Source organism: Opisthocomus hoazin, chromosome 19, assembly GCF_030867145.1.
Source record: "Opisthocomus hoazin isolate bOpiHoa1 chromosome 19, bOpiHoa1.hap1, whole genome shotgun sequence".
In the NCBI taxonomy this organism is placed as follows: Eukaryota; Metazoa; Chordata; class Aves; order Opisthocomiformes; family Opisthocomidae; genus Opisthocomus; species Opisthocomus hoazin.
The window spans coordinates 11,379,461-11,404,503 of record NC_134432.1 but is presented as its reverse complement, the minus strand read 5'-3'; the positions used below and the strand labels follow the sequence as shown (position 1 = coordinate 11,404,503).

The following is a 25,043-nucleotide window of genomic DNA, read 5'->3' as shown; positions in this document are numbered from 1 at the left end:
GCTGCAGCTCCTCGCCTTTGCGCGGCTGAGGCGTTCTCAGCGTGTGAAGGAAGGGCTCTATGCACAGCGAGATGTGACCTTAAAGTAGGAGCAGGCACCCCAAAGCAGCCTGGGCTGCCGCCAGGGCCCAGCGCACACGGCCGGAGGAACGGGCCTGCCCTCCCGCAGCCCCCAGGGCCGCACGCCCGGCCTCCGCACCGAGGAAGCTCCGCTGAGGGCTCTCCCCAGGCCAGGCCCGCAGCCTGCCGGCCCCCCACGCCCGGTGGGGCCCGGTGGGGCCCTGCGCGGCGGCGGCCTCCGGGCCCGGGCCCCGCCGTTGCCAGGCAACGCAGCGCGGCCGGAAGCCGGCGCGGCATTTCCGGCGCGGCCCGCGCGCGCCTTCCCCTCCCTCCCGCCCGCCGCCGCCAAGATGGCAGCGCCCGTGTCCCTGCAGGTGGAGTTCGGGTGAGCGCGGGCGGCGGCGGCGGGGGCCGGGGACCCGGGCGGAGGGCAGGGCCGGGCCGGGCCCCTCGGTGAGGCGGCCGCGGCCCTGAGGCGGAGCGGCTGTTGCGGGCGGCCTGGCGGGGGGCCGCCACGGCTCGGGGCCTCGGGGCTGCGGGCCGGGGTGGCAGGCGCGGCCTCCCAGGGGATCCAGGCCGGGGCGGTTTCCCGCAGCGCTGCGGTGAGGCCGGGCCCGCTCGATGCTGCCCGGGGAGCGCGGGGCCGGGCTGCCGCCGCCCTGCCCTGCCTTTCCGCGCCGGGCCGGCGGCCTGGCCTCCCTCCCCGCTCCCTGGGGGCGTCTGTGCAAGCCCTGTCCTGGCTCCCCTTCTAACCCGCTATTTTTTAATTATTATTAAAATTACTTATAAAAACCTTCCGCTCGTTTTTCGGCTTTTTTTTCTCTGTACATCTGTGTTTATGTGTGTGTGTATGCACACGCGCTTCGTCGGTATGGTGTGAAGCAGCCGCGCTCCCGCCCTGGAGCATCTTGGCATCCCGGCCCCGTCACGGCCACGTCTGCGCTGCGGGCGCTGCGTGCTGGGAGGTCAAAGTGTGTGTGGTGGAAGCCTGTGCACGTTTGTGGAAATACTCGTGCTATTTCGTTAAAGCCTCCTTTTAGCAGGCGCCAAAAGGCTGCTGTTTATTTGCTTTTTCCCACCCTTTCAGGAGCGCAGAAGTGCCGTAACCCTTTACACACCCTTCCCCGTAAGAATCCTTTCCTCAGTCTTTCCCGCTTCCAGCTGCAGCAACTCTCCTGATTTTCCCAGAAGAGTGAGATGCATTTTTGCTTCCCTTGGAAATGCATAAATGAGCTCTCTATGTACAAATCGCAGCTGAGTTCCCCACAGCTAGCGCATTACAGAAGGACCTTATCTTGCAATCTACATTTCCCGCTGTAACAAAGCGTGACCTTGTTTTCATTACATAAAAAAATGTTTTTCGTATAATTGCTGTGACTTGTTCTCTCACATGAATCTCAGCTCATGTTCATAATCACTGCTTCAATTTTCAGATAACTATTTTTTGTGAGCTGGTGGAAGAACACCAACAGAGTGCTCTTTAGGAGAGTTGCCGCATATAAGTAGTGCTGCCGAGGGCACAACAAGGGGACTGTTGTGCTCTTCCATTGCAGAGCCAAGAAAACCCAGTGTGGCATTTTTAGATATTGAATTTAAAGGAACTTAGTAACGTCTGGATGCGTCTTTGTTGATATTTAGGTGGGAATTATTTATTTTACATACTTCTCTTTATTGTGTTGGTTTCCAAGGGATGCAAGGCACCAAGAAGTTTCCAGAAAGTAACTTCATAAGAAAATTTTCTAAAGTAATGTACGCTTAAGTTGGAAGAACATTTTGTCACAATTATGTGCCCTTTGAAAACGGGGTGGGCATTTTTCTGCCTCAGTCGAGTATCAAGTGAGTTGAGTTTTTTAAGAGTTTCCTAGTTTTTAAACCTTTGGCCACCCTTTTCGGTCTAGAGTCAAGAGCTCACACGATCTGCTTCTGTGTCGCGTATCTTGAAGTAGCTTTCGTGTTTATTTTCCGTGTCCCCGCTCACTATTTGATTAAGTTTTATAGTCGTCTAAGACTGAATTTGGCCTCACAACATGGGGAAAACTGGTTTATGTTTGCAAAGCTCGAGATTTTCACAGCTGTTCTTTTTCAAGAGAGGGGATATAGGTGAGGAGCTTGCTGAGGCTTCTAAGTTGCGGTTACAAAAATGAATTATTTTTTCTAAGAGCCTAAGGAGATTAGGTACCTGGGCCCAATTTAAATCCTATTTTTTTCAGGTGTGAGGACCAGCTCCTGTCCTTGCCAGCCTCTGCATCTTTGGTATTTTGCTCCCCTTTGATCTCTTGTGCTTGCGGAGGCCATCGCTTAGTTATCTGAGGCTAGTCCCCCAGCAGGTTCTGAAGATCGGAAGAGGGATGTTAATCAGGGTGTTCAGTGGAGGAAGATTGTTTGTTTATTTTTTTATTTTTACTTGTCATCATTGTTACTTGCTCTGCTTGCTTCTCCCTGTCAAGTCCCTCCCGAGAGGGAACGCTGTGTAGTAAGTAGATGAAGGAAAGGCTGCCAGGGCTGAGGGACTGCTGGCTCTGCACGGACTTGCTGTGTAACCTCGCGTGAGTCATTTCCTCTCTCTGCTCACAAATGGGAACGGGGGGAATATTTATTCTGGAAGGATGCTACGATTTGTGAAACGCCGTGAGACTTCTGGCTAGAAGGTGTTAGGGACGAGCGCTGTTGGCTGTAGCGTTGTCTGAACGGAGGCAGTGCTGATAGCTGGAGGGAGAGGGAAGGCGTTGGGCTGGACGCCGCGCGGCTTTTTGCAGTTGCGTTGGGACGGGAGCCATCTTCCTGTTCTGCTGGGCTGATGCCTGGCACCGTGGGGTTCTGGCCCGCGGCGGAGCCTCCTGTGTGTGTTGGCGATGGGAGATGGCAACTTCCCCAACGAACTTGTGGTTTGCAAGAGGAAAAAAAAGACAAAGAGAATCCTGTGCTAAATATAGTCTGTGTCATTTGTTTTCTCTGTTGTGGCATCTATGTAAATCGCCTCTTTTGTACTGTCTTCCTTTTGACAATAAAGCAAAATCTCAGTGGTTCATTGTTTTTATTTCAGAGGTGGTGCAGAACTCTTGTTTGATGGTGTCAAAAAGCATCAGGTGACTTTGCCCTGTCAACCGGAGCCTTGTGAGTATCAGAACCTGTTGGATAACTTGAAAGAATGACAAGTGAACAAAGAGGGTTTGTACAGCAGTTTCATCAGTTGGCAACAAGAATCAAATGTATTTTAAAAGCATTTTCAGACATGCCATGGATCAGCTGGCTTGGCAGATGATGGTTAGTCCCTAAAACAAATGCCAAGCAGAGATAGTGTCAGCATCTCTCCTGTCCTCTGATCACTTGTGAATCGGGTCCTTCCTGAAGACTTTTGCCTCCGTCCCCCTGCACAGGCGACGGCCTCTGAATGTTTCCATAAAGTCCGCATTTGTCTTGCTTGATACTTGAAACACCAACAACCTCCTCTCTCTCTTGTTTCTTGCCTGTTCAGAGGTTTCCAAGAGGCATATAGATATGTGTGTGCATGTATGTAGTGTATAGATAAGTGTGTTCGTAGCAATGTAGCATAAATATACTTTACTCCTTTGCTTTTCCAGTATATGTAATCATTCTACATTAACTATGCAGTTGAAAATGGCAAAGCTAATGCTCGAATGTGATGCTGGGCATCGGGCCTGTAGCTTTCCCTACAATAAAAAATAGGATGTTGTTAAACTGAAGACTTGAGCATCCCACTGATAACCAGTTATGATCTCTGGTTTGTGATTTGGGGTATTGATACTGAGAAGTGCTGTACTAACTCTCTTGTTTCTCCATACGTGTGTGCATACTTCAGTTGCAGCGTAATTTTGCCACAGGTAAGTTTTGAATTCTTCCAGCTAGATAGCAATGCTTTATGCTATTTGAGACTGGGATTATAAACCGAAATAATACAAAGCATCAGGGAATGTTAACAACTAGTATCTCATGAATGGCTAATGCCTTAATCTATGTGCTGTGAACGTTCAGGCCTGAAATCTTCTTGCCGTGCCTGGAAGTAATTAGAGATTGGTAGAAGCACTTTTGATGCTTGAACTTAAGTATGTGTAATTCAGATATAATAGAAGCACTGGAGTAGTGTGTTATCTGGTGGTTAAGGACAGGGACTAGGGATCCAGAAGCATGACCTAATGCTGATTTGCTTTGTGAGTTTAGTCGTGTTGCTTAACTTTCCCCTGTTGCTAGTGAAGTAGTAGTGATACTTTGATGTGTCACAAGGGAGTTCAGCATTGAATTCTAGCACTGCTAAAACACTTAAGATCCTGAAATGAAAGATTGTAAGGAAATGCCAAAACACTCATTTAGTTGGTTTATAAACTTAGGGGCTAGAGCATCATTGTCTTCAGTGTTCCATAAATTTAAAGTACCCACTGATACCCACCACATTTGTGGTGTTCAAACCATGATCAGATGCTCAAGAAGAAGGGGTTATTACACGAGATCTTTATTTCTGCCAGGGGAAGGGGGGGATTAGTATCAGGGAATGATTCTCCTAGTCCTATGGTTGTCAGTGGTGCAGTTGTATGTGGCCTAATCCATTTCCACTTGAAGTTGCTGGGAAGACTTCTATAGACTTCACTAGGAGCTGAATTTATCCTAAGGGATCAATCTTTCCCTGAAGATCTGTCTCAGTCTCAGGGTTCAAAGTCATGATCTCCAGTGATTCATTCCAGATTCATCTAACACGTTATTGCTCCCAGCTTTTCCTGCTGCCTTGCTTTTTCAGATGCTGCTATCCCTGTGACACAAGTGACAGAATAGAGAGTGTGCCCACTTGCGAGCTCCCCTGGTCAGCAGCCTGCTGTCTCCGTGCGCGTTGAGTGAACAGGGAGGTTTCAGGTTTTGGGCGGGTTGTGCATTGCAGCGGCTGAGGAGCAGACACCGAATTGTGAGGCTTCTGCTTCAGCACAGGGAGGAGGTAGGCAGTTGTGCAGTTCGTGTCTGACAGTAAGGGATCACTGGAGACACCCCTTGTAATATTTCTGGATGAGAATTATGATGTAGAAGTGAGGAATCAGTAGAAAAGGATCAGAAACACATGAATAAGAAATTTGGTAAATTCTTGTAACCTTACATTATTCCTAATGCCTTGTATTTTCCTCATTCACGTTAAGAAAGTTTAATTCAGTTATCTCTGGATAAATAAAGATATCTATAGTATGTTCCCTGCTGCCCTCGTGCAGCCAGAATGACAATGATTAGAGAAATGAAACAGCTCGGCTCTACTCAATGCATCCTGTTGCTTACTTTACTGCGTATATCCATCACTTAATACTCTGGGGAAAGATCTCTAGCATGAACACTGCTTGAAGACCTGCACTTCTAACCCCATTTTAACTGATTTCATTAGCCCTTAAGCTTATTTTTGGCCATTTTGGTCTCCCTTACCCACTCTTCCTTTCTTTCTAGGTTATTTTTGTCTTTGTCCTCCTTTTTGCGGAGCAGCTGCTTCTCTCTGGGACGTTGGACCTGGCTATATTTTAATTGTTTAGGCATTTTTATATATATCCTAGAGGTGAGGGGAGGTGGAAAACTGTATGAAGAGATACCTACAAATATTTAACTGAATAAAACAAACTGTGCCCCATAGTTGGCAAAGACAGTGCTCTCTGAATGATGATAGTGTTGTTTGAACAAATTCTTGTGTAGTCATTTCCATTTTCCTGGTAAGAGGCACGGGGTGGAAAGTAGGTGGGTTCCAGATCCAGTTAACTTTCTCAAGAAGATTTGATTCTCTGTCCTTTGCTGACGCCTGGAGATGGGCTCCTGGAGGGATTAGGAAAGGCAGGAGGAAGGAAAGTGCAAATGGGCCAAAAGCAAGCCATGAGGGGTACAGCCATGTGATGGGACCTATTTTTATTATCCAAGGGGCTTGTGGTATCCTAACATCAGTAAAACAGCAGTTCTTTATCTGCAAAGTGGAACTGTCTTAGCCTGCATGTTGAAGTTCCTGCCAAGCAGGAACTTAAAAAGGTGTGGTAGATCTGCACAGGCAGACAGATTTACATAAGCCACACTTTGTGCAGGACTGTGTAATCTTTTAGAGCAGTTGTGGAAAGAAGACCTCAAGTTAAACAAGAGTCTTGTCCCACATTGCTGGCTGTTTCGATGAGCTCATTGATAATGCTGTTAGAGGATCTAAAGGCATTAATGCCCTGTTGGCTTATTCTGCATAAAAACAGTGTGTGTGGGAGAAAGCAGCTGGGGGAATAACGATATTTGTCACACGGAGAGAGGATTAAATTGGCAGGGAAATCAACTTTATTTTCAAGCATCTAAGAGGCTATTAGAGACAATGAAGCATAAAAGAGAGAAACCCTAAATTAAAAACTGAAAATGTATTTGGCAGCCTCCTCCTGAAACAAGCCACAGTAATTTAACCAAGTGCTTCAGTAATCAAATAGATCATTGTATGACTGCTCTGCGAGCGATGCTGGAGCTCCTTCCTCCATCTCGCTGGGACTCACAGTGCTGGGTTTGTCTGTGGCCATGCAAGTTGCGTGGACGCCGTTGGAAGGGTGGGAAGTGACTTGTTTAACCCTTGTAGTCGTTTCAGGTTTAGCTTGGCAGCACCATGCTGATGGAGAGTGTTCACAAAACCTCTCTGCTGTGCTCTCCGCTGGATGTTGTACCCAGAGGTTGGGGCTGTTTGTAAAGTCTCCAGCAGTTGTGCTGCTCAGCTGCGGGTCCAGGCCTGCGAATTCCGACTGCCCCCATGGTTTCACTGATGGGGCTTGTGTTTCTGGAGCAGCAGTGACTGGTTTCAGCAGTGGTCGCTTGGACCTTCTGGGGTAATCAAGAATTCACTGTGTGTTTTGGCACTTATAACTCTGAAAGGATAAATTTTTAATCAGCATGTTTCGGTAATTGTTTGTGGTTTCCCTTTACCAAAACCCCAGGGGAAAAGCCTGTTGCTAATCAGATTTTTTTTTAGAGAGAAAATTAAAATAATGTGCCAAGTGTTAAATCCCCGTAGAGAAGAGCATGGTCTGGTCCTCGAGAGCTTTGCTTTCCAGGGGCCTTGTTCTGCACAGCATGGAGGACTGCTGGGGAGTTGGGAGCATTCATCTTCTCGGAAAAGAGCCTGCGGATCGCGAGAGATCAGACCTGTGTTGCAGGCAGAGTGGCTTAAAAAGTACAGCATGGCACGTGTTCAGAGTTGACTGGGATGCTATGCCAAAACAATGTGTAAAATCAAGAGTGGCAGCTGGCATCGGTTGTCCGTAAATGCCCAGTGATATCGCTAGGTAATACATCGTAGTTAGGTTATTAATACTCTGGAATGCTTTTGTTGCTCTGTTTATTAATCCTAACGTTTTGAAACTTGCTCCAGAGAAAGAATGAAAATACATTTGGTAGTGCAGAGACTTATTAGAAGAATGATAAAAAACCCTCCATAGCTCTGTGGAATTTCCTGCAGTCAGATCTTTTTAACCACAGTGTTTGGTGCTTGGAGGGCTCTGGGGTTGTTCCCCTACTTGTGCGTCTCTCTTGGGCAGGTAATTATGTATTTGCTGGCAAGGAAAGGGGGCTCGGTGGGTTACGCAGGGTGGGAGCTCCGACTGGGCTGGCTCAGCCCTGGATCCGGGCTGCTCTTCCCAGCCGTCGGTGTGAGCAGCCACGTCTGGAAGCCCGGCGTGATGCTGCGAGGCAGCTGCTGCTGCGGTCGAGCGATGTCTGCTGCGTTCGCGGCCCCGGTGCGGCCGCAGCGGCTGCGTGCACAGCTTCGGGTCACCGTCCCAGCGAGACCGCACGTCGCTTCTGCGCAGGGAACGAGTCCGTCGGAGGGAACGGGGAGACGGACGCGCGGCCTGGCTGCAGCCATCCCAGCGCTCTCCCAGGAGGCCACGGAGCCGCGTTACCAGATCGGCTCGTCCCAGCTCATGGTGGAAGGAGCTTCCCAGGCACCACGAAACCGGCTCTTGTGTGTGACCAAGTCGCAGGGATAACAAAGCCTGGCTGTCCCACCGGCCTTCCCAGCCGCTGTATTGCCGTGCGGACACCTCGCAGGATAACCTCGCTGTGCCAGCCCCCCCCCGCTCTCTCTTTCCCCTCGGTGGGGTTTGCGGTGCTGACAGCGCTGCTGGGAGGGCGGCAGCGGAGCAGGGCCGGGGAGGAGGATCCGGGCCCTTTAAACCGCTTAGCATGCGGTTCACACGGCTCCGGGCCAGCTGTTCCTTTCTCCTCCTGCCCTCACTCGCAGGAGCTGTTTGCTGAGCTCAGAGCTCCTGTGCAAAATTGCTTTTCAAAAGAGCCACTTTCTGCTTAATTAAACAATGAGCCGCCGTCCCTCTGCACATCTGTAAAGCTCCCTCTGCAGCCCCTTTATCCCACAAACTGCTCCATTCTTACCTCCATTCACTTGTAAATCTTACCCCCCCTCTCCTCCACCCTGCTCATCTCACTGGCCCTTTCTTTTCCCCTTTCAAGTAAGACTGAGGGGCTTGGAGTATCTGTGGGGGTGGCTGGGTTGGGTGGACAGGAATCGGTTTAATGGTGCTTGCCGTATATGAAAGTCTAATAATAGCAAAGCAGATCTGAGCAGTGAGAGGCGAGGACCGGACTCTGCGTGGTTTCTGTGTTTAGAGGAATAAAATCGCGGCAGTTCCTGAGCTGAGTGGAGACACTGACTCATCCGGCAGCCGGAGGGGCCACCAGCCAGGCTGGGAGGGGGGCAAAGAGTTGGCTTCAAGGCGCTTGGTGATCCAGCTGGCAGTGCCAGGCAGAGCCCAGCCCAGGGGATTCCCTCGGCCGGGCAGTGCCAGGCTGCCGGGGAATCCCTCTGCACGCTGGCAGGAGCAGCCACCTCCCTCTGGGGTCTGGGGTCTCACCTCGCCTCTGTGTAGTCGCTTGTAATAGCAGCAAGGTTTTCCTTTCTAACCCTGGGTGCGGGTGCACGCACACGAAACACAGAAGCTGGGAAAATAGAAGAGAAGGGAAATTTCAGTTTGATGGGTTTCAGCTAAGCTTAACGCCCGCAGTTAGTAATGCATTCTCTGAATTGTCTTCCTGAGCAGCTTAAAAAAAAATTAACCAGCAACATTCAAGGTTAAGCAGGAGAAATGAATGGAAAAGTGATGAGGTGGGATATCTCCTTTATCACAGGGAAGGACAGATTATAGCCAGGGTGACGCAAGATCATCTAGCGTGGATTGATAGGGAGGGATGAAGAAATGAGAGTTTGGTGCATTAGCGGAAGATTTCCTGACTACAAAAACTATTAGACCATGGCACAGTCTCCTTGAGGTTTGGTAGCAAGTCTCCATTGCTCAAGCATCTTAAAATCAGTGGGGGCAAGGCTCGGGATGGTCTTTTGTTGGGAATAATTCTGTGCTGGCAGAGGGATAAAATCACAGGACCTGTTAACAGGATCTTGTTTTTAATGTCTGCGATTCCCAATCTGGCACTTCGCTCACCGTCTTTGAGGCTCTCACAGTTCGCTCCTTTGACAATTCTGAACGAGAGGCAAGACCCTGGGCCAGCACTAGCGGTCTGTGATCCTAATTAAAAGAGACAGTTTGGTGCACTGGCATTTATTTGGGAGCCTGAAGTGACAATAGCGTTGGGTGTTACAGGATTAGATGCTCTGACTTTGGAAATGAGTAGGGATTAGGTTTACCCTGAGGATCAGCTCGGAGCTGCTTTTTTGTCATGGGAGCTGATGGATCTGGAGGTTTGCTGCTGGCTAGCGAGTGGGGTTGGAGATCCCTTGAACTTGTGTTCTCCTACCAGCAACCCGCAGGGAGTGGAAGAGCCCAAGCAGCTCCTCTCTGGTTCATGAGTGTTGCGATTAAAATCTCAGGGCTGAGAATTTCTGGGTGATGGCTGGGATCCGAGCCTTTACCGTTAGCAGGAGGGCTGTGAAAGACCCTTCTGACCCCTTCCCATTGTGGGGACACAAGGAAATGGAGAAGAGCATTGCTCTTCTAGCTGACAAGTGAGGAAAAGATGTCATAACACAGTTAAAAATTACAGAAGCCAAGACCCTGATGTTCATTTGTTGCAGACAAGAACAGATGAGAGCGACGACTGGGATTCTCTTATGTCTGGCTGTAGTTACCCCCTAATTTTTTCCTACTTAAATCACTGCCCTCTCCGGTGCGGGCAGGATTGGCTTGTGTGCTTGTCAGAAAAAACGGATTTTGCTCTTGCTGCAAAATTTTGCCTTGCTGCTCACTCTGTGTAGTCCCGAACCCATTTGCCTGTGACTCCATTTACATCAGCTATTCCAGGTCTTCTTCTGCAGTTTATGGCACACCATCTCCTGCTTCAGCGAATGATTTGCGTGTCAGATGGGAGGCTGGAGGAGTTGGAAGGATCTCTTAGGTCAGGTTTTGTAACAGGCTCTTTCAGAGAGCAGATTCCTGGAGGGCTGTTGGATTCAAAAGCAGAGAGGGGGCATGCACCTGGAGGGGCAGCAGGTACCGGGAGCCAGTCTGTTTTAAAACCAAGCTGCTTAAGCAGGAAAAGGGGGATGCAAATTGTCTTCCCATACATTTCCATGCAGGCGGGGGGAATAATGGCAGAGGAGCGGCAGGGAAGGGGCTTTGTCATGGTTACGGGCCGGTGGCTGAGAATGTGGGTGGAGCGGCGCTCGTCCAGAGTTAGTGACCTCAGCAAATTGGAGCTCAGCCATGGTCAGTATGATAAATGATCTTATTCTGGGTCAAAGAAATGGTACCCCACAGGGAGGTATCCGCAAGGCGGCCCGGGAAAGCGCTGTGCTCTTGCAGCACTGACCCCTTAGTGACCAGTGCTGCATATATCTTATTTATTACGGACCAGAAGGGAATTTTCCATGGTTCAGCCTTTGTAGGGTTCCCCTATTTCCCTGAAATAAGCTCCCTGTTCTGCAGCCGAGGCAGAATCTGGGTGTAATTGCACCCTCTGGGTGCCCTTCGAGGCCCTGTCTGCTTTGTGCGGGTTTGTACGTGGATTTGAAGGCGGGGGACACAGAGGCGTCTGGTCATTGCATGTGTCTGAGTGTGCGCCTGGCAGCAACCCGTGCAGCTCCCTGGGAGCCGAGACCTACGTGTCTGTGTCAACCGGTGTTACGGTTAAGCAAAATCCTGCATTTCTGCACATTTATCGGTTCGGTGTGAGATCCTGCTGGTGCGACACCCGGCTTGGTGTTTCTTGTTTGAGGCACCCGGTATCTCTCTGCACACAGCAGGTGCCCCCTTTGCTGAGTTACCACCGATGAATCTGTCAGGCCCGGGAGGTTTTATTGAGCTGGGAAAGATCTATGGATTTCAGCCCTCCGTGGATTTCAGCCCTGGTTTTGAGGGTGCAAATGAACCTGGGCTCTTGTTCCAGGCAGTGCTAAAATGGAGTCCTAGACGCCTTTCTCTTGCAGAGGAAGCTCAGCAGATTCTCGTCAAGGAACAGTTGGGGTAATGCAGAAGCAGCTCAGGCCTTGGAGGATACGCAGGAGGACTGAGCAGACTGTGCAGTTCTGTCTGCCACAACCAGGAGTGTTTATGATGCAGCTGGGCTGAAAATGAGCCGACGCTGTTGGGTTTTTGTATGCACGCTTGCTGCAGTTTCTGCATCCTGTCCGCTTGCGTGACAAGCCAATGACTTTGTGTCACTGCAAGCACACACTTCGTTTTCCTGAGCTGTGTGTTTCGCTGGGTGATTTGTTTTATGCATGTATTGTGGATTTGAGCTCCCATCTGTGCACTTGAGCTAAACAGTTTTCTCAAACGTTTGTCAGTTTTTCTTTTTTTTTAATTAACTTTAGATTATTTTTTCCTGAGAATTTGGAGAGGTTTGATGTACTGTTAGCACAGGCAACAGAAGCTGTCTCTGTGTACAAATGAGGCAGGGATTTCCTACCATGTGCTTCAGTCCCTCCTTTGCAGTTTGAGAATATTTCAGCTTCCTTGGCCGGTTCGCTCTGGCTTCTCTGCTGATGCTGCCAGTGGCGAGGACAGTGAACGATAATTAGAGTGAATTTTTTGGTGTGGATATTTGTTTGCTGTGAATGAAATGGAGTAGGCTACCAAAAGAATTTCACTGAGACTGTGCAGCAGTGATAGAAATAGATCATTACTGGGATGAGCTGGACTGGAGTTGGTGACGTGGGAGCGAAATGCTGTGTGGTCTCAGCTCTCACCTGGACCTCACTCCTGGGCAAAAATGCGCTGTTGCTTTTCCAGCCAAACAGCAGCACGCGTGACACCACTGCGCTCCTGCAAATAGCAAGGGCCTCTGTCTGCGATGGGGGCCGGCCGGAGAACCAACACGAGTGTAAAATTGCTGCCTTGTAGCGATGGTTTCGCTTGTTGATGGTTGTGCTGCCTGACCAGGTGAAGTTTATTTTTTCCCTCCTTCTGTGTCATTTGTAGAGGACCTGCTGTTTGCATAGCACATCCTCTGCCCGGGGAGCTGGAAACCTGTTAGGCCCATAGCATAGTATCAGAGAGAAAATGTCTTAGGGATGCTACATATGTCAACTGTAAGAGATAAGCAGTTGTGCTGTAATTTACCTCTTATTATTTCCATCATGATAACATGCAGAGTCCTGAGCTGTTGATCAAGACTGCTATTCGAGGCACTGAGCTGCGAGATGGCTGCTCCCCAGACCACTTGCAGTGGAAGTAATCTCGTTCCTTTTCAATATCTTACTTGTGGGAGATGGTTTTGGTGTGGCTCTGGTCATTTTTCATCCTTTATAATTGATTTGTTCTAGTAATATTGGTGTACAGGATGTAGAGACATGAAGGGGGGGAAATTCAGTGCTGAGAAAACAGCAAAATGTATTATTACATCTTAAGGTTGGCCGCGGAGAAGGGGGCTTAATTTTTGTTGCCATATGGAGCGGGGAAGCTCCAAGCATGCACAGGGGTATCAGGTTTTTTCCTGCTGTCTAAATTCTTCCATGTGTGTGTACGTGACTTGTGGGGAGGAGTAAATGAATGTAGGCTCAGGTGGGGCTGAAAATAACATTTATTATGGAAGGAGTAGGGGTGAGGGAGTCTTCCAGCTCAGCCTCGAATAAATCAGTCCTCTCGCCCCTTCGTCCAGGCTGCTTGTAGGTGGCTGTCTTTTATCCAGCTGGTGCAGCGTGTTTCTGTTTAAATGATCTCTCCTGAAAGGTCCCAGAGGAAAGGGCTGCTTATTCCACGCAAGGAGAATGGTATATGGCACAGCTCATTGTTGTGTGCCCTGCCGCAAGTGCATAAATATGAAACAGCTCGCGGGCGTTGCTGCGGTGGGGCTGGTGTCCCCTTTGTGCCCCCCCTCCTTCTCCTGAAGGCTCTTCTCCATCTTTCTTCCTCTCCTGCTTTCGTTTCTTGGTGATGGAGAGCAGGAGCTGTTTGGGTGTGAGATCCTGAGGGCTTTACGTTGCAACAGCATTTTTCAGGGGAAGGTGAACGTAGGTAGCTCCTGTTCTGGTGGCTGACGGACCAGTGTGGGGGGTGTGTGTATGTGTATATGTGGTGTATATAGAGATATATATACACACACGTTCTCAGTGGCGCGTGCTGTCCCCAGTGCACATTGCTAGAAAAGCAGCAGAAAATGATCTGTTTTGTACTCTTAACTATGTATCATTACAAGGGAGCAGTGGGCTGGCCCCAGGCAGGTAATCCCGCTCACCCGGTGGTTTTAAGGCACAAAGCAGCTCTTTTTGCTCTGATCAGAGCGATCCGGTGCTCGGAAGCAGCAATACCTGCCATGCTCCAGGCAGCCCCGCGGTCGGACCGGTGTGCTGGTGGGCACGCTGTGATCCAGAGGCACCGATGCCCTGGGAAATAGGGGGAAGACAGGACAGAGGGAATCTCAGAGCATCCCCCTCCTTTCCCTGGGAAGAGAGGCCCCCATCTGCTGCAGATGGACACGTCCCCATCGCCTAGTTGTCGAGCACCTGCCTACGCCAGGGCTGTTCATCTTTGGTGTGACAGAAGTGATGGGGCTGATGTTATCTGGAGGAACCCCAGCTCTGCTCTGAGTAGCATCCACAATCCCCTAAAATCCTGGGGTAAGGCAGGGACTGAGCCAAGCTGCTACAAGCACATTTATTTTTGCTGGTCGCGAAGCAAACGCATGGGGAATCGTACACCGAGTTTGATTTTAGCTTGGAGAGGCGCGTGCAGAAAGGTTCCCCGTGACTACGGCGAGGTTACCACACGTGAGACAGACGTGGAAACCCATCCTGCCATCCCCGCTCATCCTGTGAGCAGGGCTCCAGCCCTCACTGGTGGATTTGTGCCTTCAAAAAGCTTCCTCACGCCTCGAAAACAAACAAAACTCTTTCGGGGCTTTCAAAGAGCTGTTTAAAGGAGCCCCAGGAGAATAACTGGTTGTGGATTCAGAATGATGAAGTGGTTTGTGGAATGGTGAAATATAGAGGCAAATGCAGGAGAACTCCACATTGCAATTTGTCAGCTTCTCTAAACCCTGTAACAGATTATTCCCCCCCTCTGTCGCTTCTCACCTCTCCAATAGGAAATTAACTGATGCTATCACTAAAGAAATTGTTTTTGCCTCAGAAAGTAAAATTGATACTATAAAAACCCGCCAGCAGTGTCTCCTCCTCCTTTTACATGAAGACAAATCCTTCCTGTCACCTACTGAAATGGAAAGATAAAGGCTGAGCTTTAATGAAGAAGCTGTAAGCAGGAGGTGTGGAGGGAGGGAGCAGGCACAGCGTGGGGAACACGCCGCGGCAGCAGGTGTGATGCCAAGGGATATTGCAAGTGTCCGAAACACAACTGCTGGTGTGTGTGTTTAATGCCTGGTTAGGTACACAGTTGTGCCCCAGAACGCCTGTCTCCAAGAGTTTGTGCTGGTTTTGGCATCGGTAGTGTCTGCCCTTTCTCCTTGCAAGTACTTAAGCGTGTTTGTTTGGACTTTTTAATAGTTAAATACACCTGGAGTTAAACATCAGTTTGTTAGGTGGTTACGGAACACACACGGCTATGGGATGCGTTAGAGAAATCTGAACAAGGGCTGTCTCCCGCTGGCTTGGCACTTCGGCCTGAGCTGCATTCGTTCTTTGCGGGACACATTTGCTGCGGGAGACCTCTTCTGCCAAGCCGTGGGGCCGGGGGCAGAGCCCCGCGCTTTGAGCTCCCCGGAGGCAGGGCTGCCTGTTGGGTGCTGGTAAGGGATGCTCCTGCGGGGGGGGTTCCTTTGGCTGGAGGTTTGCAGCCAGCCCCATGCAGCCTGCACGTTCCTCCTTGGCTCTTTTGTGGATAAACAATCGCTTGCTTCTGGCGTCAGCGCGGAGCTGTCAGCTAGTTTGTAAACTGCTGTTCTTTCTCCTTTCAGGGGACATCAGAAACCTGCTAAAGTGGATCAAACAGAATCTGTTGAAAGAACGACCAGAATTATTTATGCAAGGGGAATCTGTGTAAGTACAGCTGTCGTGAACCCTCCTCGTGTTTCTCTGTTGGTCCTCAGAGTTTGGGATACGTTTTTTCCTGTTGGTTGCAAGGAGTGAGTTAATGACCGTGAAAATATGGGATTTGCTAAAGTGATAATGGGAGGTGTCCCACACTACACCCCGCCCTGCTCCACAGAGAGCGTCTTTCTCAGCCCTCACCCTGAATCTTAAACCTTAAATGCGAAGCAGGGCCATGTATACTTTCCCTCCGTTGTCACCTGGAGCAGCGTAGCACGTGTATCCTCAATTCCAGGAGTTTTAGCAGGTCTGTCCGTTCCCCGCTGACATCACTGGGACCAAAGTAGTCACTCGGAGAAACGCCAACAAATATTTCTTCTGGGAAATGTATTTTTATTGTCAAAATGGGGCCAGACTCGTGGAGAGGAAAAAAAATAGCCAAGAGAAATGGAGCAGAGTGAGCTGTGCAAGCCATCCCTGCCTGCGGGGTGGCGCTGGGGGTGTTTAACATTCGTCACGGATCTTTGTGAGCTGAAGCGTGTGCCAGGTCCCCTGGTAACAGGAGAGACAATTGCAGGACACTGAAGATCAAAGAGGGGGAATCCCTTTGCCTGTAATCAGGGGCTCAGAGTGGATCCCGGGTGTTCAATGCCTTGGGCAGGGGCACCGGAATAGCTTTGCCTACCTTCACATCGAGCTCTCTGCGCTCGACTGTAGCGCGTGGGTTTGAATTACCTGGCTTTTCTACATGGTACGGAAATGTAGTCATCTCGGAGCATCCTCAGGAATGGTGCATTTAGATTCAAATGAGCCCTGGGATTGCTCCTGCCTCCCCTTTATTTGATCTAGAAAGGGCACAGGCTGTACCTGTTTCCACCTCCGTGCTAGGGTTCCTTTTTGGCTTTATAGGCAGTCAGCTTGTGATCTGTTCTTAACTGTTTGTGAAGCTTTTTAGCAGCCCTGTATCCTAATTATTTCTCTCTGTTCTGCAGGAGGCCAGGAATTTTGGTGCTCATCAACGACGCAGACTGGGAACTAATGGTCTGTACTCCTTCAGTTTGACTTTCTTTGTTGAAAACATTGCTCTGCCTGTTCTGTGATTGCTCTCAGAGAAGCTATTTCTGATTCTTGCCCCCAGCGAAGCATCTCGTATTTGAGGGGGAAGGGGCAGGCTGGGATCTCTCTCCCTGTATTGCGCTGTGGCTGTTGGGAAGCGCGGAGCCTTGCTCTAACCTGCTGAGTCTCATCAGCCAGCCAGCGTCTGAAGAGAGATCGCTCGTATTCCCTGGCCTCTAGCAACAGGCTCTGCACCTCTGGCTGGGAGCGGGTCTCTCCGCACACGGGGCAGCAGCGGAGCAGGTGCCGGGCAGCTTCACCGCCCCGAGCACACTCCCTGCGCCAGAGTAACGTGGTGCCGTGGCAGGTGAAGGCAGCCCCGGGGAGACTGCTACCCAGACAGACAACCGGTGGATATCTCCCCTCTTCAGCCCGCGGCTGTGCTCAGACAGCACACAGCCCGTTTGCCAGCCTGAGGCAGCCGCCCGTCGCGTCGGAGCCCTGGGCCGGAAAGCAGAGTGGGAGAACGAACGCCAGCTCCTTGTCTGATCTCTCACCTTTGTTTCTGTTAGGATGAAAGCATCAGTCTGTCCCCTTCTGCTCTGCCTAATGCTCACCACCTCTTTATGAGCTGTTTTCTCTTTGCAGCTAGTATTTGGAAATGACATTTAAACTATTTTTCATTTTTTTTCTTGGCCTGCAGGGTGAGCTGGATTATAAACTCCAGGACCAGGATAATGTGCTTTTCATCTCAACATTGCACGGTGGGTGAACTCCTGGAAAGACAAGAGGATGTAAATCCAAACCCGTCAGCAAAAAACCCAAACAAACACCTAAACCCACCCCAACCTCTCTTGAACTGCCTGTGCCCGCCCTCTGCACCTTCCCACCGCGTTCACTCGTTTCTCGCCATCCAAATAAAGCCCCGCCAGCACGCGGCCTGCTGTCCACCACAACAGCCTCCGTCTTTTGGCCTCGTGCCACCTCTCCTGACTGCGCTCCCAGGTACCCTGGCAAGCCGAGAGCACCTGCGGGGTGCGTGACTTTGTGCGTGGCGGGAGGAGGAGGGCTGCTGAGCCTTGAGCAGGGTGCTGTGTCTGCAGGTGGTGAGGCGTGCTGGGGAGCTGTGCCTGCGCTGGGGCAGGGGGTCCTCTGCCTGGGATTCTTTCAACGCGGTACTTGGTGTTGGTACAGCCTGTGCACGAGCCACGGGGAGGGCGAGACATGAAGTGCAGTGAAACAAAAGGTGACTTTACTGGGTTTTTTCCTGAGGTGGCAGATGTGATGGCTTCAGAGCCCTCTGTAGTGGCTTCCCACTTGTCGTGATATTTATTTGTGGGAAGCAGTAGAGAAATAGGCTTGTTTGGTTTTGTTTTTCTGCTGCCTTAGGCCTCTCTCGTGCCTGAGCTGAGGCAGGGTGCAGTACCAGCCCACGAACAGTGTCAATTTATACTCATTTGGTTGGAGGGGAAACAAACCCCTGCCTGGCCTGAGACAGCACCGAGTGATGAGGACAGCAAATTATCTTCCTGTCACCGCGGCAGGCGGGACTGATCAGCCTCGCTGGCGTTCCGTGCAGGTGGGGAGCGGTGGGGGGCTGCACTGCTGCAGCCTGGCCGGGGAAGGGCTGGAGGTGAAGGGTTGAAGCCTGGAGACCCGGGAAAGAAAGTCGGTGGCTTTTAACCCTTTCTGTCAGTGGGAGGGGGAGGCTTCTTGCCGTGCACCCTGAGGAAGTCCTGTGAGCGCGGCGGAAGTGGGTGTGCGCGGCTCTGCTAGGACACGGATGCCGCTCGATTTCCAGAAGTTTCCTCGGACAGACGGACTGGCCCGCCTGCCAGCCGGGAGGCCGTGGCGAGAGCGAAGGGAAGGGCTCGGGGAGGACAGCGTCGGCACCGACAGGTCTGGAACTCTGCCAGCTTCTAGGGGTGTCTGACCAGGATTTCTCCCTCGGCCCGTCCTGCGCTCCCCCCCGCCCCGCTCACCTGCGTTTCGGCACGGCTCCGGCAGCGCGCGGTGCTCCCCGGCGGCAGCGGTCCTGCCCGAGTGGCGGCTCTCCCGGGGCAGAGGCCTCGCCGGTGCCGTAAGCTCAGTCTGTGCGTCTCAGAGCTGATCTGCCGCCGCGCCCTGCTCGCCCTGTCCTCCGTCTCCAGGAGCTGCCGAGGGGGAGCTGGGAGGCGGTGAGCAGCGCCGCGCACCAGCCGCTGCCCAGGCGGCCTGGCCTGACCCCCGCGAGCTCCGTGCGGGGAGCCTTCCCCGTCCTGCGCCTGGCGGAGGAGCTGCTCGCTCCGACGGGGAGGGAGTGCCGCAGAGGTAATTCCCCCCTCTGACTTCTGCAGTGACTCCTCTGTTACGTTCGCCCCACCACAACCTGCGTAACTGAAAGCACCCACAGGCTACGATGCTGCTGCGTCTGAGAAACCCTAACGTCAGGCCCGCTGCCGGGAACGAACCGATATTCAGCCTTCTCCGAATCCATCCGCAGCGACTCGAGTCCAGCTTGCACCGCTTGTAAATGACACGGACGGGCCAAAGGCTCTTCTCTGTCCCGAGTTCACGGCCGTAAGCTCTGCTGGGCCGGGGGAGCGGAGGGGGGATTCCAGGTGACAGTAGGAGCTGGCTGAAAAACAACGAACCTGCGTGGCGTGCAGCTTGAAATGGACTTAAACCCGGGTGGGAAAAGGCAGATTTGTCTTCAGCACTGCTGCCTGCCCTGCCTCTACGCTGCGTCTGTGCCTTAGGCTGAGCTCCTCTGTCTTATCCCCCCCAGCTGTTTGCTCGTGATAGGAAGAGTTCCTTCCCTGGGAGGTGTTACTCCCCTTGCGAGCGCAGGTAGAGCCGGGTGGCTTAGCTCCCGCTGTAGTAAAAGCTGCCAGTCACTGCTAGAAAAGCTAGAGGTGGGAAGACGAGGGAAGCCCGGGGAGGGGAGAAGAGGGGTACGGCAAAATCCTGTAAAAAAAAAAAAAAAAGAAAAGAAAAAAAAAAAAAAGGTTTCTGAAATAAAAGCCTTTTAAAACATTCTCTGCCTCCGGCTTTGTCCTAGATAGAGGCTTTGGTGAAATTTCGCTCTCATCTTGTAATGCTTCCCTGCTCCTCCTGGGTTTCCTTGGCAGCCCTGGCCGAGTGGAGCCATAAAGCCTCTCTGTTAGGAGCCTTCCTCCCGCTCCTGGGTCCGTGGGGCCTGCTCCAGGACCACCGCCCCGTCCGCTCCCAGCCCCGCCGCGGCCCTCGGACCCTGGCCCCGCCACCCACTCTCCGGTGCCCAAGCGGCGGGGACGGCTCCCGGCTGGGCCTCGGTGTGCCCGGGGGCTGCGGCGGTAGGAGGAAGAGGAGGAAGGTGGTGGGGGGTGTCCTGGCCGGCAGGAACCTCGGCCGCGGTGCGGAAGGCTCCCTGCTGCTCCCTGGGTCGAGCGCAGCCGAAATGAATTAAATGAAATTAAAACGCAATTTTAAAAATAAAATAAATATATAGATAAATATATATATAAAGAAAAATACCAGAAGCGTAAACCGGGACGGAGACGAGCGCGGTCGGTCCCCGCCGCCCCTGCCCGGTCGCTGCCCGTCCCGGTGCGGGCCCGTCCCGGCGGTCGATGCGTTGGGGCCGCAGCCCCGGGCGGTGCGGGGCCGCGGGCGGGAACCGGTACCTGGCGGTGCCCCGGGGAGGGCCCGTCCGTCCTCCTCCTCCTCCTCTTCCTCCTCCTGCTCCGTCCCGGAGCCCGCCGGCGGAGTTGGAACCCCTGCTACCGATGTCCAGACACAATTCTTGGTTCTCACGGCTCCATCGCACAAGAATTGCGTTTGGACAATCAGGAGCGGAGATTCCCGTCCCGGGCTCGAGGGATCTTACAGGGGGAATCCGGCTGGAGCCTGGAAAACAAGGAGAAGCGGGGCAGGCAGCGAGCCCCCCCCTCCACCCCCACCCCGCTTCGCCGCCCCCGACCCCGCCAAGTTTCCAGCGCGGCCGCGGCGCTCGGCAGCCCCGGCTCGGTGTAACGGCACCGCGAGGTGCTGGATTTTATCAACTCGATTCCTACCCCTCCGGAAAAAAAAAAAAAAAAAAAGAAAATTAAAAAATCAGCTTATTAAAAAAAAAAGAAAAAAATTCAGCCGATATTGAGCGAAGAAAAAAATTTTTTAAATAAAAAATAATAAAAAAAAAAGCCAGAAAACGAAAAGCGGCAATCGGTGCCCGGCGGATCAGCCCCGGTGGAGCGGGGGCTCGGCGCGGCGGGGCCGGGGCTCGGTGCCCCGGGGGCTGGGCGCGGGGGATGCGGCGGGGCTGCCCGCACCGGCCCCGCGCCGCTCCTGCCGCCGCTCGCGGATTCACCGATTCCAAGCGGATCGCCCTCAAAATTCGAGCGCTTCGGAAAAAATCGACGAAATTGATCCGTGCCCGACTGGAAGGGGAAATATTAATGATAATAATGATAAAAAGAAAAGGAAAAGAGGAAAAAAATATCCAAGCTTCTCCCCCAGCCGCCGCTCACCGCCCGGCTCCCGCGAAGTTGGGAACGGATCCCCCCTCTCCAGCCGGGGAGATCCCGGCCCGCTGCCGGCGCTTCCTCCGCCGGGGCCGGTGGCGGGGCCGGTGGCGGGGCTCGGCAGATCCCCCCCCCCCGGGGGAGGGCTGCGGGCGAGCTGCGGACCCCCCGGCAGCCCAAGCCTCTCGCCGCGGGGCTCCGAGTTTCCACGGGGCGCGGAAAGTGCGTCCGGCGGGGGCGGAGCGGGCGGCCCCGGCTCGGCGATCGGCGGGGCTCCGGCTGCACCTGCGGCCGGCCCGGGGCCGGCACCCAGCCCCGCCGCCCCGGCTCTGCCCCCCGACCCCGCGCCGTGCCCAGCCGGGAGGGTCCCGGCTCCGCCCGGGAGGGATGCGGACACCGGGGCTCTGCGGGCTGCGCCGGGGCCGGGCAGGGCTTTTAGTTGAACGGCACAACAATAAATGTGTTGCAGAGCCGGCGAGAAAAGAATGGGGATGACCTTCAATTGGTACTGGATTTGAATAACACCACGGGGTGATAAATGCCCATTGTGTTTTAGGAGTAATGAATCTCCACTGTCTCTATAGCACAGAAACAGCAGCTGCAACCTGGAGCCAGCCATCTCTTAAAGACACAGCTCCCAAACCCCAGCCCCCGGCCCGGCTCGGCCCGGCCCCGGCCCCGACCCCCCGCACCCGGCCCGGCGCTGGGAGAGGGGCTCGGGGTGCGCGCTGGCTCGGGGCGCGCCAGGGGATGGCGGGGGGTTGGTCCCGCTCGGGGTTGTGGGGGTCCCCCCTCGAGCCGCTGGGCAGGGCTGGGGTCCCCTTCCACCCCCCCCTTCCACTCCCGGTTCCCCTTGGGGATCCCCCCCCCCCCCCCCCGGCGCTGCTGCAGCGGGGGTGGCACTGCCCGTGTCCCCCCTGGGGTTGGGGTCACCTGCACCCCCCCCAGGCCCCCCACGGCAGGGAGAGCGCTGCGGGTAAACACCGCTCATTGTCTCCCCCTGATGAATATTGCCGACTCGGGACGGCAGCTGCGGGCTCCGGGGCATCGCCTGCCTCCCCCCGCCCGGGACCCCCCCATCCCCAGCGCCGGGCTGCCGGGGGTCCCCCACGGCCGCGGGGAGAGCGTGGGGCTGGGCCCTGCCTTTGCCCCGCCGCGTTCTGCTGCCGTCAGCGGGGAGTTGGGGTCTGCGGGAGGGGGGGAGGACCGGGGGTTCTCCGAGGGGGGGTCCCTGCCCCTCATCACCTCCCCCCCGGGTCCTTGCGCAGGGTCTGGCAGCGTGGGGACAGGGATCGGTTCGCGCTGGGAGAGAAAACCCCAAGGATGCTCAGAGCAGCCCAGGCCCGTGGAGCCGTGGCGTGACCCCGGTCCCCGTCCCCAGCCCGCAGCAACGTCCCCTGCCCGCGGCGGGGCCAGGCCCGGGCCGGGGGTCAGCCCTGGATGGGGGTCAGCCCTGGATGGGGGTCAGCCCGGGATGGGGTCAGACCCCAGCTCTGAGCGGGGACCGATGGGGGAGGGATCTGCGGCCGGGGGCTGCTCGCCCACGGGGGTTGTCCCCGGCCCCGGGAGGTTTCGTCCACCCCCCAGAGGCACGAAGGCGTCTCAGGGCTTGGGGACAGCCACGTCCCCGCAGCCCCTGCCCCGCGACACGCCTGGGCGGGGGGATGCCCAGCTCCCACCACGGCCACGCGCCTCGCTCCGGAGGGGTCCCCTGCCTCCCCTCACCTCCCCACCAGCGCGATGAGCCAGGAACCCGCTTCCCGGGAGAGGGAACATCAAAAGAAAGCCGGCATTTATATTTTTTTAAAAAAAAGAGCATCAGCATCAGCTGAAGGCCCCTGCGCTGGGTCGCGGCCATCGCCTGGGATCAGCGGCTCTCTGGGAAGCGGGATCCGTCGGAGGGAAGACCCCGCCGCCGCTCCCGCATTGTTTTAGCCCCGGACCCGCCGTCCGTCGACTCGCCGAAATTCCTGACGCTTCCCCCTGCTACTGGTTTTTTTTTTTTTGGAAGTCTCTTTCCCAAATCTCGGCCGAGTTAATGAAGTTATGTGATCCTATAAATGTTAATTGTCTAAACTTCTTCTCTTCTCTCCCCCCCCTTTTCTTTTTATCTCTCTCCTCCTTGCTGCTTTCTGCTCCACTTGTAATAAAGAAAATATCTTGGCTGGTCTTAGCCAGTTGCTTGGCAACCTCAATAGAAAAAAAGAGCACAGAATGTAACCAATCCCGAGACAACCGAAAGATTTTGGTGACATGTGACCTCTCCGCAAAGGGCAGCCTTAAACTGTCCCTGCTGTCCTTTGCTCCTGACCACTGGGGTCTCTCGCCCTCCCCCTCCCCGGCTCCTTACACCAATAAATATGGATTAGTGAAATACTTTTTCCCACACTGATGAAAAGCCGGGATTGATCTTTCCACCTCCTTTATGTACCAACCTGACAAGTTTCTAAACAAAATTAAGAGGGAAGAGGGGAAGGGAGCCATCCCGGGCTGGGCGGCCAGGGACGGATCCTGCCCCGCCATGGGGATGGGGGGTCCCCGACGGGGCCCTGGCGCCGGCCGTGCCGGGCTGCGGGCTGCTGGCGGGGGCAGCAGCGGGAGCCCCTCGTACGGCACCGCTGCGTTAGGAACCAAAGTGTAGTTTTTCTGACCCAAAAGGGGGAAAAAAATGAAGCCCCAGCCCAGGCCTGTGCCCTGCCGGCAGGCGCCCGCGTGTCCTGGGGGGACCCCTCCTGCTCCTCGCCGCGGAGCCCCAGCGCGCGCGGGCAGCCGGGGAAGTCATCTGCAAATTGCATTTCATCCTGGAAAAAAAAAACAACCCCAACAACCCACAACATGATGTCATTGGCTTTCTGGTGCGTCCTGCCCGTGTCCCTCCACCTGCCGCCGGTCAGCCTCGGCCGTCAGCCCCGCGCGGCGGCCGGTCATCGGCCCCCCGCCCTCCCTCCGGCCCCCCGGCTCTCTGCCTTCCCAGGCTCCCGGCGCGGCAGTGAATGCTTCTTTCACCAGCAGTTCCCATCTTCCCAAAAAAATCATCACCTTGCCAGCTCCCTTCCTCCCGCCGGCTGCCAGGAAAATAAAAATTAGGGCAAGGAGAGGGAGCGAGAGAAAAGCCAATGAACTCGTTTCCAGCTTTCCCTTCGGATCGGCCCTCCAGCACCGGGAGAAAAATATTTCTCCCGTAAAACACCCCGCTCTCCGTGCAGGCTCCGAGCCGCTCGGCACCGGGACGCCGGCCGCAGACGCGGGCGCAGCTCAGCGCGGAGGACTCTGTAAGTTGGGCGTCTGCTTAAGCAGTTTCCCGGTATTTTTTTTTGGGGGGGGGGGAGTTTTGCCACGGTTTTGGACTGAGCCCTCCAGGGATGGAGAGGGAGGGTCAGGGCAGGGGGCGGCTGGAAAGGGGTGTTTGGGGGGGCGCAGGCTGCAGGGTGCGGGCAGGGTGGGTGCCGGCGGTGGTGGGTGGTGCTGGGCACCGGCGGCCCCGGGGTGCACAAAGCCCCTTTGAGCCAGGCACAGAGGAGCTGCTCATCCCTCAGCCCCGGGAGATGAGAGCGGGACCCCGGCCCTGACACCCGGTGACGGCCGGTGGCGGGGGGTCGGGGCTCCGGGGCTGCACGTCCCCAGGATGGGGATGGCTGCGCAGGGGGTCATGGCCCTGGCCCGACTGCCAACCCGTGGGGTGCCCACAGCCCCCCCGGGACACACTGGTCCCCCACTGGCACGGGGTGCTGCAGGGAGCTGGGGGTGCCCCAGCCACCCCCCGCGAGGACAGGGGACCCACTCCCTCCTGCCACGGGCGATGGTGACACCGGTGAAACCACCAGAACCTGGTCCCCAGGGCGGCCGTGGGGAGGGCTGTGGTGAGGGCTGGGCTGGAGGGTCTGATGGCACCCAGTGGCACCCAGTGGTACCCAGTGACACCCAGTGGCACCCAGTGGCACCCAGTGGCACCCAGTGGGGCCCGGCAGCCCTGCTGCCAAGGCCGGCTGGCCAGGCACAATACCACGGCCCCGCTCCTGAGCCGCCGCCGAAGCCCCTTTCCCAGCACCGAGCGCCTTTGTCTCGCCTTTG

The 25,043-nt window shown here is 54.4% G+C and overlaps 1 protein-coding gene across 1 annotated transcript; it reads left to right on the top strand.

The window, feature by feature from the left end:
• The first annotated feature begins 358 nt into the window (after positions 1-358).
• URM1 (ubiquitin related modifier 1) lies at positions 359-17,447 on the top strand. The gene is made up of 5 exons (XM_075439659.1): positions 359-444; positions 3,103-3,173; positions 15,363-15,444; positions 16,428-16,476; positions 17,195-17,447. The coding sequence occupies exons 1-5, from the start codon at positions 410-412 to the stop codon at positions 17,261-17,263; spliced, it is 306 nt and encodes a 101-aa protein (XP_075295774.1). The 5' UTR covers positions 359-409; the 3' UTR covers positions 17,264-17,447.
• The last annotated feature ends 7,596 nt before the right edge of the window (positions 17,448-25,043 follow it).

Bases quoted from the DNA above. Each gene is read 5' to 3' on its own strand.
- URM1 (XM_075439659.1), top strand. From the start codon at position 410: ATGGCAGCGCCCGTGTCCCTGCAGGTGGAGTTCGG. The intron at 445-3,102 runs GTGAGCGCGGGC...TTTTTATTTCAG, and splicing joins TCCCTGCAGGTGGAGTTCGG to AGGTGGTGCAGAACTCTTGT. The intron at 3,174-15,362 runs GTGAGTATCAGA...TTCTCCTTTCAG, and splicing joins GCCCTGTCAACCGGAGCCTT to GGGACATCAGAAACCTGCTA.